Genomic DNA, 14,359 nt, shown 5'->3' with positions numbered 1-14,359 from the left:
GCTTTCATTCCTTTTATGGTACCTCTGTTCAGAGGCTCTTTTCGTTCTGACTTTCCACCCTCTCTGGAAAGTGTTTCTTAGTGCAATTGTGACGGTTTCCTCCTGTTACACCTTTCATACATCTTACTGCCACTTTCCGTTTCAACCCATGAATGCCCTCATAGGTCCCAGCGTTTGGTCTTTGGCCTAAATTTCCTATCATTATTCTTGAATATCAGTGCAAACTCCTTATCATTCTTGAAAATCAGGCAAACTTCCCATCAATATTCTTGAAAATCAGTCCAAACTTCCCATAATTATTCTGAAGATCATTGCAAACTCCTTATCTTTATTCTTGAAAATCAGGCAAACTTCCCATCAATATTCTTGAAATTAGGCAAATTTTACCGATATTATTCTTGAATTATTCAACAGTTGCAAACTCCCATCAATTAATTCTTCAAAAGATATAGAAATCAGGCAAACGTTCCCATCATATTTTCTTCAAAATCAGGCTAAACTTCCCATCATTAGTCTTGAATTAGGCAGGCAAAAATCCCATCACTTATTCTTTGAATTTCAGTGCAAAAAGCAAACTTCCATTCATTGATTCTGAAAATGGCAAACTTCCCAATCATTATTCTTGAAAATCAGGCAAACTTCCATCAATTAATCTTGAAATCAGGCAAACTTACCCCATCATTATTCCTTGAAAATTGAATATCATTTAGTACAAAATTCCACAAATTATCTTGATTGGCAAAAACTTTCATTGAAAATCAGGCACTTGCATATCATTATTCTTGAAAAATTAAAATCGAAGCAACTTCCCATCAATATTCTTGAAATCAGGCAACTTCCATCATTATTCATGAATGGATCAGTGCAAAACTTCCCATCATTATTCCTTGATCAGTGGCAAAACTTCAAACTTCATCATTATTCTTGCAATTAGGCAGTTCAGCACTCCTTAATCATTATTCTTGAAAATCAGGCAAACTTGGCATCATTATTGTTGAAAATTAGGCAAATTATTCTTGAATGTCGGTGCAAACTTCCCATCCTTATCCTTGAAATAAGGCAACTTCCCTCTATTCTTGAAAATCGGCAAATTATTCTTGAATGTCGCAAACTTTCCCTTATCTTGAAAATCAGGCAAATTCCTCATTATTTTCTTAAATAGGCAAAACTCCAAGAATATTCTTGAAAATCAGTAAACTTCATCATTATCGATAGCATGGAAACTTCCCATCATTATTCATGAATATCAGTGCAAACTTTCCATCATTATTCGTGTCAATTACCTAGATGTCGTGATGCCAGGTTTAATACACACAATCAATCAATCAATTATATTCTTGACAATCAGGAAAACTCCTTATCATTATTCTTGAAAATCAGGCAAATTTCCTATCATTATTCTTGAAAATCAGGCAAAATTCCTGTTATTATTCTTGAAAATCAGACAAATTTCCTATCATTATTCTTGAATATCAGTGCAAACTTCCCATCATTATTCTTGAAAATCAGGCAAACTTCCCATCATTATTCTTGAAAATCAGGCAAATTTTATATCATTACTCTTAAATATCAGTGGAAACTTCCCATCATTATTCTTGAAAATCAGGTAAATTTCTTATCTTTATTCTTGAAAATCAGGCAAATTTTCTATCAATATTCTTGAATATCAGTGCAAACTTCCCATCATTATTCTTGAAAATCAGCAAATTTCCTATCATTATTCTTGAATATCAATGCAAACTTCCCATCATTATTCTTGAAAATCAGGCAAATTTCCTGTCATTATTCTTGAATATCAGTGCAAACTACCCATCATTAGTCTTGAAAATCAGGCAAACTTCTCATCATTATTCTTGAAAATCAGGAAAACTTCCCATTATTATTCTGGAAAAGCAGGCAAATTTCCTATCATTATTCTTAAAAAAAAAGGCAAACTTCCAATCTATAATCTTGAAAATCAGGCAAACTTCCCATCATTATTCTTGAATATCAGTACAAAATTCCCATCATTAGTCTTGAAAATCGGGCAAACTTAACATCATTATTCTTGAAAATCAGGCAAACTTCCCATCATTATTCATGAATATCGTGCAAACTTCCCATCATTATTCTTGAATATCAGTGCAAACTTCCCATCATTAGTCTTGAATATCAGTGCAAACTTCCCATCATTATTCTTGAATATCAGATGCAAACTCCTTATCATTATTCTTGAAAATCAGGCAAACTTCGCATCAGTATTGTTGAAAATTAGGCAAACTTCCCATCAATATTCTTGAAAATCAGGCAAACTTCCCATCATTATTCTTGAAAATCAGGCAAACTTCCCATCATTATTCTTGAAAATCAGGCAAACTTCCCATCATTATTCTTGAAAATCAGGCAAACTCCCCATCATTATTCTTGAAAATTAGGCAAACTTCCCATCATTATTCTTGAAAATCAGGCAAACATTCCATCATTATTCTTGAAAATCAGGCAAACTTCCCATTATTATTCTTGAAAATTAGGCAAACTTCCCATCGTTATTCTTGAATGTCAGTGCAAACTTCCTATCATTAGTCTTGAAAATCAGGCAAACTTCTCATCATTAGTCTTGAAAATCAGGCAAAGTTCTCATCATTATTCTTGAAAATCAGGCAAACTTTCCATCATTATTCTTGAAAATCAGGCAAATTTACTATTATTATTTTTGAATATCATTGCAAACTTCCCATCACTATTCCTGAAAATCAGGCAAATTTCCTGTCAGTATTCTTGAATATCAGTGCAAACTTCCTATCATTATTCTTGAAAATCAGGCAAATTTCCTGTCAGTATTCTTGAAAATCAGGGAAACTTCCCATCATTAATCTTGAAAATCAGGCAAATTTCCTATCATTATTCTTGAATATCAGCGCAAAATTCCCCTCATTATTCTTGAAAATAAGGCAAATTTCCTGTCAGTATTCTTGAATATCAGTGCAAACTTCCCATTCTTATTCTTGAAAATCAGGCAAATTTTCTATCATTATTCTTGAAAATCAGGCAAATTTCCCATCATTATTCATAGATATCAGTGCAAACTTCCCATCATTATTTTTGAAAATCAGGCAAACTCCCCATCATTATTCTTGAAAATCAGGCAAACTTTCCATCATTATTCTGGAAAATCAGGCAAACTTTCCATCATTATTCTTGAAAATCAGGCAAACTTCCCATCATTATTCTTGAAAATCGAGCAAATTTCCTATCATTATTCTTGAAAATCAGACAAATTTCTTATCATTATTCTTGAAAATCAGATAAATTTTCTATCATTATTCGTGAAAATCAGGCAAATTTCCCATCATTATTCTTGAAAATCAGGCAAACTTCCCATCATTATTCTTGAAAATCAGACAAACTTCCTATCATTATTCTAGAAAATCAGGCAAATTTCCTATCATTATTTCTTGAAAATCAGGCAAATTTCCTATCTTTATTCTTGAAAATCAGGCAAATTTCCTATCATTATTCTTGAAAATCAGGCAAATTTCCTATAATTATTCTTGAATATCTATGCAAACTTCCCATCATTATTCTTCAAAATTAGGCAAACTTTCTATCATTATTCTTGAATATCAGGCAAACTTCCCATCATTATTCTTGAAAATCAGGCAAATTTCCTATCATTATTCCTGAAAATCAGGCAAATTTCCTATCATTATTCTTGAAAATCAGGCAAATTTCCTATCATTATTCTTGAAAATCAGGCAAACTTCCCATCATTATTCTTGAAAATCAGGCAAACCTCCCATCATTATTCTTGAAAATCAGGCAAACTTCCCATCATTATTCTTGAAAATCAGACAAATTTCTTATCATTATTCTTGAAAATCAGGCAAATTTCCTATCATTATTCTTGAATATCAGGCAAACTTCCCATCATTATTCTTGAAAATCAGACAAATTTCTTATCATTATTCTTGAAAATCAGGCAAATTTCCTATCATTATTCTCGAAAATCAGGCAAACTTCCCATCATTATTCCTGAAAATCAGGCAAACTTCCCATCATTATTCTTGCAAATCAGTCAAATTTCCTATCATTATTCTTGAAAATCAGGCAAATTTTCTATCATTATTCTTGAATATCAGTGCCAACTTCCAATCATTATTCTTGAATATCAGTGCAAGCTTCCCATCATTATTTTCTTATATCAGTGCAAACTCCCCATCATTATTCGTGATCATCAGTGTAAACTTTCCATCATCATTCTTGAAAATCAGTCCCGCCAACTTCCCATCATTATTCGTGATCATCAGTTCAAACTTCCCATCGGTTCCTGATCAGAAGTACTGCAGACTTCTCATCAGTGCACTCGATTAATTACTAAGAAACTTCTCGCAAGTATACAAACAGCATCGGGAACTTCCTCCTCTTGCAACTTCAGATTTAGAAGGTCGAAAACCCTTTGTTGGGAGTATTCCATCAGGATATACTGTAAAATCTGTGTTATATAAAAAGGTATAAAGTTGCAATTGGGTACCCAGAAGAGAATACATCCACCGTGTGATTATTTATTTTTTCCTTTTGTGTGTGTGTGTTTTGTTACAAGGGGTTGGGAAACCACACCATAAATTGACCCATGCTACTTAAGGAATTAGTGGTTCTCGTGAAGGGGGAAAAGTACTAGAAAATGGGCGTATCTCATTTATAGGAAGTTTAGCCGGGTTAAGGCAGTTAACCCTAAAATATGGCTCGGCGATTAGGCCTAGTTACACCACCTATGTCATAATGGCCTGTGCTACTGAGATAGATAGAGAGAGAGAGAGAGAGAGAGAGAGAGAGAGAATGAGAGGGTGGGGGGGGAGGGGGGGGCTGCTAGGCATTGATTGATTCGGATGTGGCAGAACTTTCATTCTTACAATGAAAGAATGATTCTATTTTGCCATTTCAGGATTGCATGTTCTGAATAACCGTCTAGAACTTTGCCTCCAATATGCTGTTTTTTTTCTTCAGGTTTTGCATAATATTGTAGGGGTTTACTATCTCTCTCTCTCTCTCTCTCTCTCTCTCTCTCTCTCTCTCTCTCTCTCTCTCTCTCCCTCTTAAATTTATGGTTTTAACTTTTTTTATTTGGAATTAAGGGTCCCGGTTCTTAAATGTTGGAAATTCAGTGCAATTTGTATCGTGGCGTTTATGACTAATAAAATTAATTAATTCATCGCGAATTTTTAGCTTCATACGCAGAGCAAATGATGGAATCGTTGATGCATTTTAGTTTTGAATTTATCTTTGATGTTAATTGATTAATTCGACTTAATAACATGACTTCAAAGCAATATTGGAAGTACTTTCAGTGTTCTCATCTGTTGTGTGATGTATGTATGTGTTTGGGCCTTGATCTTTAGCCAAGCTTGTAGGTACATTCCTCTCTCTCTCTCTCTCTCTCTCTCTCTCTCTCTCTCTCTCTCTCTCTCTCTCTCTCTCTCTATCATTTGTTTCTGCTTTTTCTAATGAAAAGTTCTCCTTCTCTCGCCTCATCTGTACCTATATATTATTTGCACTTAAACTTTTAACTTTTGTTCTTGTTTTCCAATAAGAAATCTCTCTCTCTCTCTCTCTCTCTCTCTCTCTCCTCTCTCTCTCTCTCTCTCTCTCTCTAATATAATTAAAGATCAAATATTGTTGAATATTTTCTTTATTTTATAATCTTTCCCTGTTTATTTGGGTGCATAAAATATTTTACTCGAAAAAGGTATGATGAAAGTCTCTCTCTCTCTCTCTCTCTCTCTCTCTCTCTCTCTCTCTCTCTCTCTCTCTCCCTCTGAAAGTGTGGTAGTGGTTGCTGATGCTGGGACCCTCTCTGCTGTCGTCAGCAAATATAGTTTTTTTTATTTTATTTTTTTTATTTTTATTTTTATTTTCCTATTTTTTTGCGGGGGGGAAAGGGTAAATCTGCTTCCAATCCTCATGGCCATCTTCTCTCACATCTTAAAGCAGATGAAGTGATTACAGGTGACACCTGGCGTCCAGGTGAAAAGGAGGCGGGGGGAGGAGATGAATAAATCAGGGGTTGAAGCAAAAACCACATAAATTTTAATTCGTGAAAATAAAGTAAAATAAAAATTCTTCGTATGTCGCTCGTGTAGAAGATCCGTGAATACGTAAAATGAATTTCTCTCTCTCTCTCTCTCTCTCTCTCTCTCTCTCTCTCTCTCTCTCTCTCTCTCTCTCTCGTAGTAGCCATCTTGCTTGATGAGACGTTCCCGCGTGAAATCAGATTAATCAACAGATATCACAAGTTTAAACATACGACTAGAATTTGAGAAATATCTAGAAGTGTTCGTGAACTATCGGTGAGAAGATTAGTGTGAAAATAGTAGGATAAAGCGTCTTCTAAGTTAGTTTATCAAGTGTAATACTGTAAATCAGAACAAGATGGCAGTAAGTTCCAACTGCGGGAAGAGATGGCGTAATTTAGCGTGTTTAGCAGATTCGCAATACGATGAGGTAGCAGGAAGGGAACTGGCATTTCTCATCTATGAAATCAGCAACAGTCCTAACCAAAAAGATACAAAGCATTCATAGATATATTAGAAGGATATAATCCTTCAAACTGGAAAAAATCTAATGAAAACATCTTGAAAATAATTGAAGAAGTTCCAAATAAAATCCAAGTGGTCAAGAGACTCATAAAGAAAATATACATAAACCAACATATTCCAGACAAAGAAAATGAATAAGGTGAATCTTGTGAATATCCTAATTGGACGCATTAGGAAAAAGAATGCCAAAAGCATGCAAACTGTGTAAGGTTTGGTATAGCATAGTCAATCCACAAAACCTAATCAGAAACATGTGCTGGCTGCACAATCCGACCCATCCACAGTGTGCTGAGGTAATACAACATATGAGAAAGATACAAGAATTTTTTGTTCAACATGTCCTATCATGGATAGACAATGTTATTAAATCAAGAATTGAATGTACAAATAGTTGAGGATGAAGAAGAAGAGGAAGAGGAAGAAGAAGAAGAAGAAGAAGAAGAGGAAAACGGAAGAGAAGTAAACAAAAATGAAATGACAGAAAAAAATAAGGAAAACAAAGAACAAGATAAAAGTATGGATGCGAGATACTCATTGATAGTACATATGAGGCAATAAAGCAGCATACCTACGAATAAATAAATTACGATATGGCAACAGAAAAGCAAATCCCAGAAGAGCAAATCCCGAAAAGAGGGAATTGCAGATTTGGAGAAAGATGTTACTACAAACATCCTAAGGTGGTATCACAACTGAAATATATGGTAAATGTGCATACCTAGATGGATATGGGGATGATTGCAGAGATCTGCATCCAAAAATATGCAAAAACCTAAAAGAAAAGAAAAGGATGTAAGTTCGACAAAAAATGCAAATATATGCACCCTGTAGCCATGAATCATAATCAAATAAATAACCAACCAAGTAATAAAATCCAAAATAAGAAAGAAACACAAAGAGAGAAATCAAGAATATCAGGTAAAAGAGAAAAGCAAACCACCAATAGATATGCAGAGATGTCAGCAAAAAATTTCAATGCATCAGCTCCAAAATTCTACTCAAGGGAAAATAACTGTATTTTATTATGCAAGAGGATATTGCAGAAACGGAGAAAATTGCAGATTCAGACACAAAATGAATAAGTTATGATGAAGGAAGATCAAATATTATGGAAAAGTTGGATTTTTTAATGTCAGAATTTCTGGAAATGAAAAAAAAGAACAACATAACCAGAACAGGAAAGAGTCATGGGAAAATCCTTATTACTACCAATATTAAATGAAGGAGAAAACACGCAAACCATCATAGTGATGAATGCGCAGGGTTAGTTACGAGTAACTCAAAAGAAAAATAGAGTACTTAGAAGAACTAACCCAAATTGAAAAGAAAATAGATATAATGAATATAAGTGAAACCTGGTATTCCCAAGAGACTGGGAATGATGATCAATAAAAGGGTTACAAACTTATAGATCAGATAGAAAAATAGGAATCAAGGGGGAACCGCAATATATGGGAAAGACAAAACAACGGAAAATATATGAGAAATATAGTAACTCAGAATGTGAACTAATAGCGTAGAATTTGAATCTGAAAATTAATGACATAGTAATATATAGACCTCCTATACTAAAGAGTTTGACTTAATAATTGAAAAATTGGATGATATATGTAGAAATCACAAGGACTGGACTATTCTCCTATCTGGTGACTTCAACTTTCCTTTCGTAGAATGGAAAGAACGAATAGGAGATTGTGGATGTACTTATACCATATAAAAAAGAGAGTAATAGTAGTGCAGAAGATAAGAGGCAATTCGAAAAGCTATTAGATATGCTACTAGAATACAACATTCAACAAATAAATCACCTGCCAACAAGAAAAGGAAAATACTTTAGACCTATTATTTGTGAATGAGGTGAATTATGTTAAAGAAATAATAGTTTATAATGCGAGTATTTCAGACCATAATGTCATAGAATTAACAGTTCATTCCAAAGCAAGTGAAAACAGAGATAAGCAAGAAATGAAAAAGTGGGAAGGATATGGAAAATACAACTTCTACAGTAAAAATATAAAATGGTCAGAAATAAATGAAGAATTAAACAAAGATTGGGATAAACATTTTCGTAGCGATGACATAAGGGTAAATACGGAGATATTATATAAAATATTAGAGAAATAGTGGATAAATATATACGAAGAAGAAAAGTAAACATCATTCATGCATACCAAGAGACAGAAGGATCTTGTTCCAGAAAATCAGAAAGTGGAAAAAGGTCTTGCAAAAGAAAAAAAGCATGAAATAAAGTAGAACTAAAAAGTAAGATAGAAAATGCAGAACAAAGATTATACAATCAAAAGAAATGAAAAACGGAATTGGAAGAAAAAAACCCTATTAAATATCAAGCAAAACCCCAAACTATTATACTCATATGCGAAGAAGATGAATAAAAGAAGAATATAGATAGGCCCTCTGAGAATTGAAGGAGATTAACGAATGAAAAAAAGGAAATTTGCAACATACTGGCAGAACGTATAGAGAGAATTCACCCTAGAATAGATAATGAAGATAATGGTATAGAAGTAAGGGACGAAAATATTGAATATCTAGCTGACTAGAAATTAATGAAGCTGATATTGTGCAGGCAATTAATGAAATTAAAAATGGAGCTGCTGCAGGGCCTGATGGAATCCCTGCTATTTTGTTAAAGAAAGTAGTTCATTCTATCGCAAAGCCACTTGCAAATATTATTAAGACAAAGTGTAGATACAGGCAAGATTTATGATGAGCACAAATTAGCATATATCACCCCTACTTTCAAAAGTGGATCAAGACTGAGGCAAGTAAATATAGGCCTGTGAGTCTAACATCACATATTATGAAAGTGTATGAAAGGGTAATGAAGAAAAAATATTATGAAACATTTAATAAAAAATATTTGTTAATATAGGACAACACGGTTTCGTACCCGGAAAAAGTACACAAACCCAACTGTTAGTCCACCGTGAGAACATATTCAAAAATATGAAAAGCGGAAATGAAACAGATGTGGTTTATCTAGACTTTGCAAAAGCTTTTGACAAAGTAGACCATATATATTAGCAAAGAAAATTAGAAAACACAATATCGTAGATAAAATAGGAAGATGGTTAAAGAATTTTTACACAACAGAAAACAGATAGTTATTGCAAACGATGAGAAATCGGATGAAACCAAGGTAATATCCGGTGTGCCACAAGGTACGGTGTTAGCTGCAATACTGTTTGTTATTATGATTGAAGACATAGACAGTAATGTTAAGGATTCGGTAGTGAGTAGTTTCGCTGATGACACAAGAATAAGTAGAGGAAATTACTTGTGATGATAGGAACGCTCTACAAAGAGACCTTAACAAAGTATATGATTGGGCAGAGGAAAAATAGGATGGTATTTAACTCTGATAAATTTGAATCAATAAATTATGGAGACAGAGAAGGAAAGCTATATGCATATAGGGGACCTAATAATGAGAACAATCACAAATAAGGAAGCAGTTAAAGACCTGGTGTGATGATGGATAGGAACATGTTATGCAATGATCAAATAGCAATTCTTTTGGCAAAATGTAAAGCAAAAATGGGAAGTTGTTACGGCACTTCAAAACAAGAAAGCTGAACACATGATTATGCTTTATAAAACATATGTTTCGTAGTCCACTTGAATTTGCAATATGATATGGTACCCACACTATCAAAAGGATATGCACAAATATGAGAGTGTACAAAGGTCCTTTACAGCTAGAATAGAAGAAGTTAAGGACCTTGACTACTGGGAAAGACTACAATCATTAAAATTATATAGTCTAGAGAAAGGAGAGAGAAACGCTACATGATAATTCAGGCATGGAAACAGATAGAAGGAATAACAGAAAATATCATGAACTAAAAATATCAGGAAAGAGCAAGCAGAGGTAGATTAATAGTGCCCAAAACAATACCAGGAAAAATAAGGAAAGCACAGGACATTAATCCACTACGCACCAGCATCGATAATGCAGCGTCTATTCAATGCGTTGCCAGCTCATCTGAGGAATATATCAGGAGTGAGCGTAGATGTGTTTAAGAATAAGCTCGACAAATATCTAAACTGCATCCCAGACCATCCAAGATTGGAAGATGCAAAATATACCGGAAGATGTACTAGCAACTCTCTGGTAGACATTAGAGTGCCTCACACTGATTGACCTGGGGCAACCCGAACGAACTGTAAGGTCTGTAAGGTAAGGTAAGGTCTCTCTCTCTCTCTCTCTCTCTCTCTCTCTCTCTCTCTCTCTCTCTCATAATATATTATTTATGATAAATTAATTATTCTTCAATATTTTTTCCGTGTTTAACTCGGAAGAATTAGAATTAAACTCTCTCTCTCTCTCTCTCTCTCTCTCTCTCTCTCTCTCTCTCTCTCTCTCTCTCTCTCTCTCTCTCTCTCAGTAATATATTATTTATGATAAATTAATTATTCTTCAATATTTTTTCCGTGTTTTACTCGGAAGAAGTAGAATTAAACTCTCTCTCTCTCTCTCTCTCTCTCTCTCTCTCTCTCTCTCTCTCTCTCTCTCTCTCTCAAAGAGGCTTTAAAGGTTCCTAAAGAACGAGCGTGCGATGTCTATATGTAGCATATTTATTCATGTTCTTGTTTTTTTGTATACGTCATTATACAATTTTATTATCATTTTATTACATCATTTTTATGATGACGATGACGCAGCGGGATGGAAAATGATTTATCTTCCTAGTTTTGCAGATTTTATGAAAATAAAATAGAAATAGAATCTCGTTAGGGGCTGATGCCTGTCAGGCTAAAATTTATTTGGAAATTTGTCATCAAAGTCGCGTTTTAATGACATCGATCCTGAAACGGCCCAATTACTCATAGAATCGTATCGTGGAATTGGCTTTTTCAGTAATATGTGTTGCTTATGACTCACAACATATAAGTCAATTCTATCATAAATCCTGTTGGATATTGCCCTATTATTAAGGATCGTTCCAGGTATTCTTTTAACGTATTACACCCGTCAGTCCACCACGTCTCACCTTCCATCACGCGAAATCAGTCACCGAGTAATCTGAGACCACTGCTCACATTCACCTTTGTGGCTCGGTAGCGTCCTATTCCTTCTATAGAGAAGCCTGGGTTCGATCCCGTTGTGAGGCAGAAATTTATGATGAAATCCTGCAAGACTTTGGCAGTTACACCTCTCTCTTCTTCACATTTCAAATTAGGTCTCTTTGGTCGGGCAATTCTTCATTGCTTAGCTTCTGTGACTGTTTACTTTTTGGTAGGTCTGCTGAAGTCAGTTTTGTGTGTTAATAATAATATTAACCCCAGAGGGTCCTTCATGAATTATTACTTGAATAGGAAATCCCCTTTTACCCTCATTTTTTCTTGCTCATACATTGATTTACATCTAATGGATTACATCTTCGATCATAAAATCTTCTGCACAAAAAAAAAAAAAAAAAAAAAAAAAAACCAAAATAAATATAAAAAAACAAAAAAAAAATCGGTTATATTGTTCAGAATCCTTTGAAATGGAAACAATACTTGAATTGTTTGTTTCCTACCACGACATTACAAACCCTCGGTCCTTTACATAAGACAGTAATTACTTACGTAAATTACCTCAGGTTTGTATAGTTAGGAAAAATACAATTTACTTTCAAAAATTGTGATATTAACTTATGAATATCATGTTGCAACAATAGGTAACATCAAAAACGTTATTTCATTTATTGGTATGATTAGCTGGCGTCACACAGATTTTGGGGGTCCCCCGGAGGCGTTCCATTCGCCGATTTAGTTTCAATATTTTTTTCCATGCCGTCATTTTTTATCCACAGTAACGAAGATTTCATTTCACCATTTTAAGAGATATTTTCTCTCTCTCTCTCTCTCTCTCTCTCTCTCTCTCTCTCTCTCTCTCTCTCTCTCTCTCTCTTAATTCTGGTTTTCTAAGCCAAATTCTCCCTCTTCTTTTCTCCTTTGTATTATTTGTCCTGAAACTATCAGTTTTTGTTCTTGTTTTCCAATAAATCTCTGTCTCTCTCTCTCTGTCTCTCTCTCTCTCTCTCTCTCTCTCTCTCTCTCTTTGTAGAGGAAACTTCGACTTCGTCATATCTGTGTGAAAAATATCGGGACCTATGGATGGTAATTACTTCATTGCAATTATTATGAAACGTTTTCATCAAAGGCAGAGTTTAATGGCAGCCGTTTGAAAACTCTTCAATTATTCAAAAACATAGTGACAGGGTATCTGATTTTTCACTTTAAAAACTTTTATCCATAATTATAAACAGAAATTTAAACATTTGTAAGGTTGCAATGTTTATCAACCACAGTGCAGTCTTGATGTCTCGATTTCTTCACCTTTTTGGAACTCTTGTCACTGCTACTAAACCTAGATCTGCATTAAGAGAGAAATGAAGTTACTCTGATGCCTGGCCGAGGCTCGATCTCGGGTCCGGGGTATCAGAATGAGGTAACGCTAATTACCTGTCCACGGATGAAGATACCAGTTTTTTCACGCTCATACGTACTTGTCGATAATATGATATTCTGTCTTTGCTGGGATAGAGTAAACACCGTGACCAGAGAGAGAGACCTTTCACTACAGCTGTATCCGCTTAGGACTTTCACTTTTTTTTATAAAAACCCAAATAGGACAGAGTTCCATTTTCCTAGGAGCTGTAATCCCTTAATACGGGTGCTCTGAATCATGCAAAATAATTTGTTAATTATTATCTCATAACGACCTGCACCCTATATTTATATTTCAAAAACTGAGACTGGATGATTCAGTAAATGCAGTAGTAATAATTAGTCAACGACTGCCATTTCACTACATCGGAGCTGTACAGCATATGGAAATGATCCAGAGTTACTACTCGTTCTAATAATACTCTTTGACTTGGGATGATAATCCTCATTTAGCTGATTCCAATAATCCTCGCAAATTGTATCCATTTATCCTCCGCAACTTAGTTGGATCGTTTTGTATATCTTCCCCAACGTCATAAGTACAGATGATCCAATAATCTTCATTAATTAAAGCAATAATTCTTAGTAAATCGGATCTCTTCCTCTACAGTAATATCAGTGAAATTTGTAGGACTATAGTCACTAACCCTCAGTAACTAGGGTCAGGTTATTGTCTGTAACTAAAATAATGATTCTCAGGGACGTGAGCCTGATAATCTTTAGTAACTGTGGAAATAATCTATATCTACCAAGGTTTTAGAATGTTAGAAACTTCCGTAACTTGAGACATCTCCTGCTGTTCCAAATGGATTAATCTTCGTTGGCCCGGTTGCTGGGTCTTCGCTGGAAACCCTACGGTTAATCAAATCTTTATTCTTTTAGGGTTAAGGTTCAATTCAACTTCTTTTCATTTTCTGGTTCTCTCTTTTTCTTTCTCGGGTCTCTTCTCTCTCTCTTCTCTCTCTCTCTCTCTTCTTCTCTCTCTCTATATATATATGATATATATATATATAATAACTATGTAATGTATAGTGCAATGTAACGTATAATACATCAATTATTAAGTGTGTTTTTTGTGTGTGCATAAATATGTTGGAAGGAGAGTCAAAGTGTACGTATTGTATATAAGAAAGACTAAAACTTTTCAGCATTAAAACTCTCTCTCTCTCTCTCTCTCTCTCTCTCTCTCTCTCTCTCTCTCTCTCTCTCTCTCTCTCTCTCTCTCCAAAAAATATTAAGTGTACCTCAATATTTTTTCTTTTTATTTCCAGTACTGGTACGACTACAAGCTCATCTGGGAACCGAAGGAGTACGGAGGCGTGGAGATG

At 34.5% G+C, this 14,359-nt stretch overlaps 1 protein-coding gene across 3 annotated transcripts in view; it reads left to right on the top strand.

The window, feature by feature from the left end:
* The window catches only part of LOC135217290 (acetylcholine receptor subunit alpha-like), a 770,770-nt gene that overhangs the window by 529,034 nt on the left and 227,377 nt on the right, over positions 1 to 14,359 (top strand). For all 3 annotated transcript variants that reach the window (XM_064253042.1, XM_064253041.1, XM_064253043.1), the window contains exon 3: positions 14,303 to 14,359. This exon is cut by the window's right edge and continues 53 nt beyond it. In XM_064253042.1, coding sequence (XP_064109112.1) covers positions 14,303 to 14,359 — 57 coding nt within the window. The remainder of the gene's footprint in view (positions 1 to 14,302) is intronic.

Source organism: Macrobrachium nipponense, chromosome 7 (assembly GCF_015104395.2).
Source record: "Macrobrachium nipponense isolate FS-2020 chromosome 7, ASM1510439v2, whole genome shotgun sequence".
Classification (NCBI taxonomy): domain Eukaryota; kingdom Metazoa; phylum Arthropoda; class Malacostraca; order Decapoda; family Palaemonidae; genus Macrobrachium; species Macrobrachium nipponense.
This window is presented reverse-complemented; position numbering and strand designations above follow the sequence as displayed.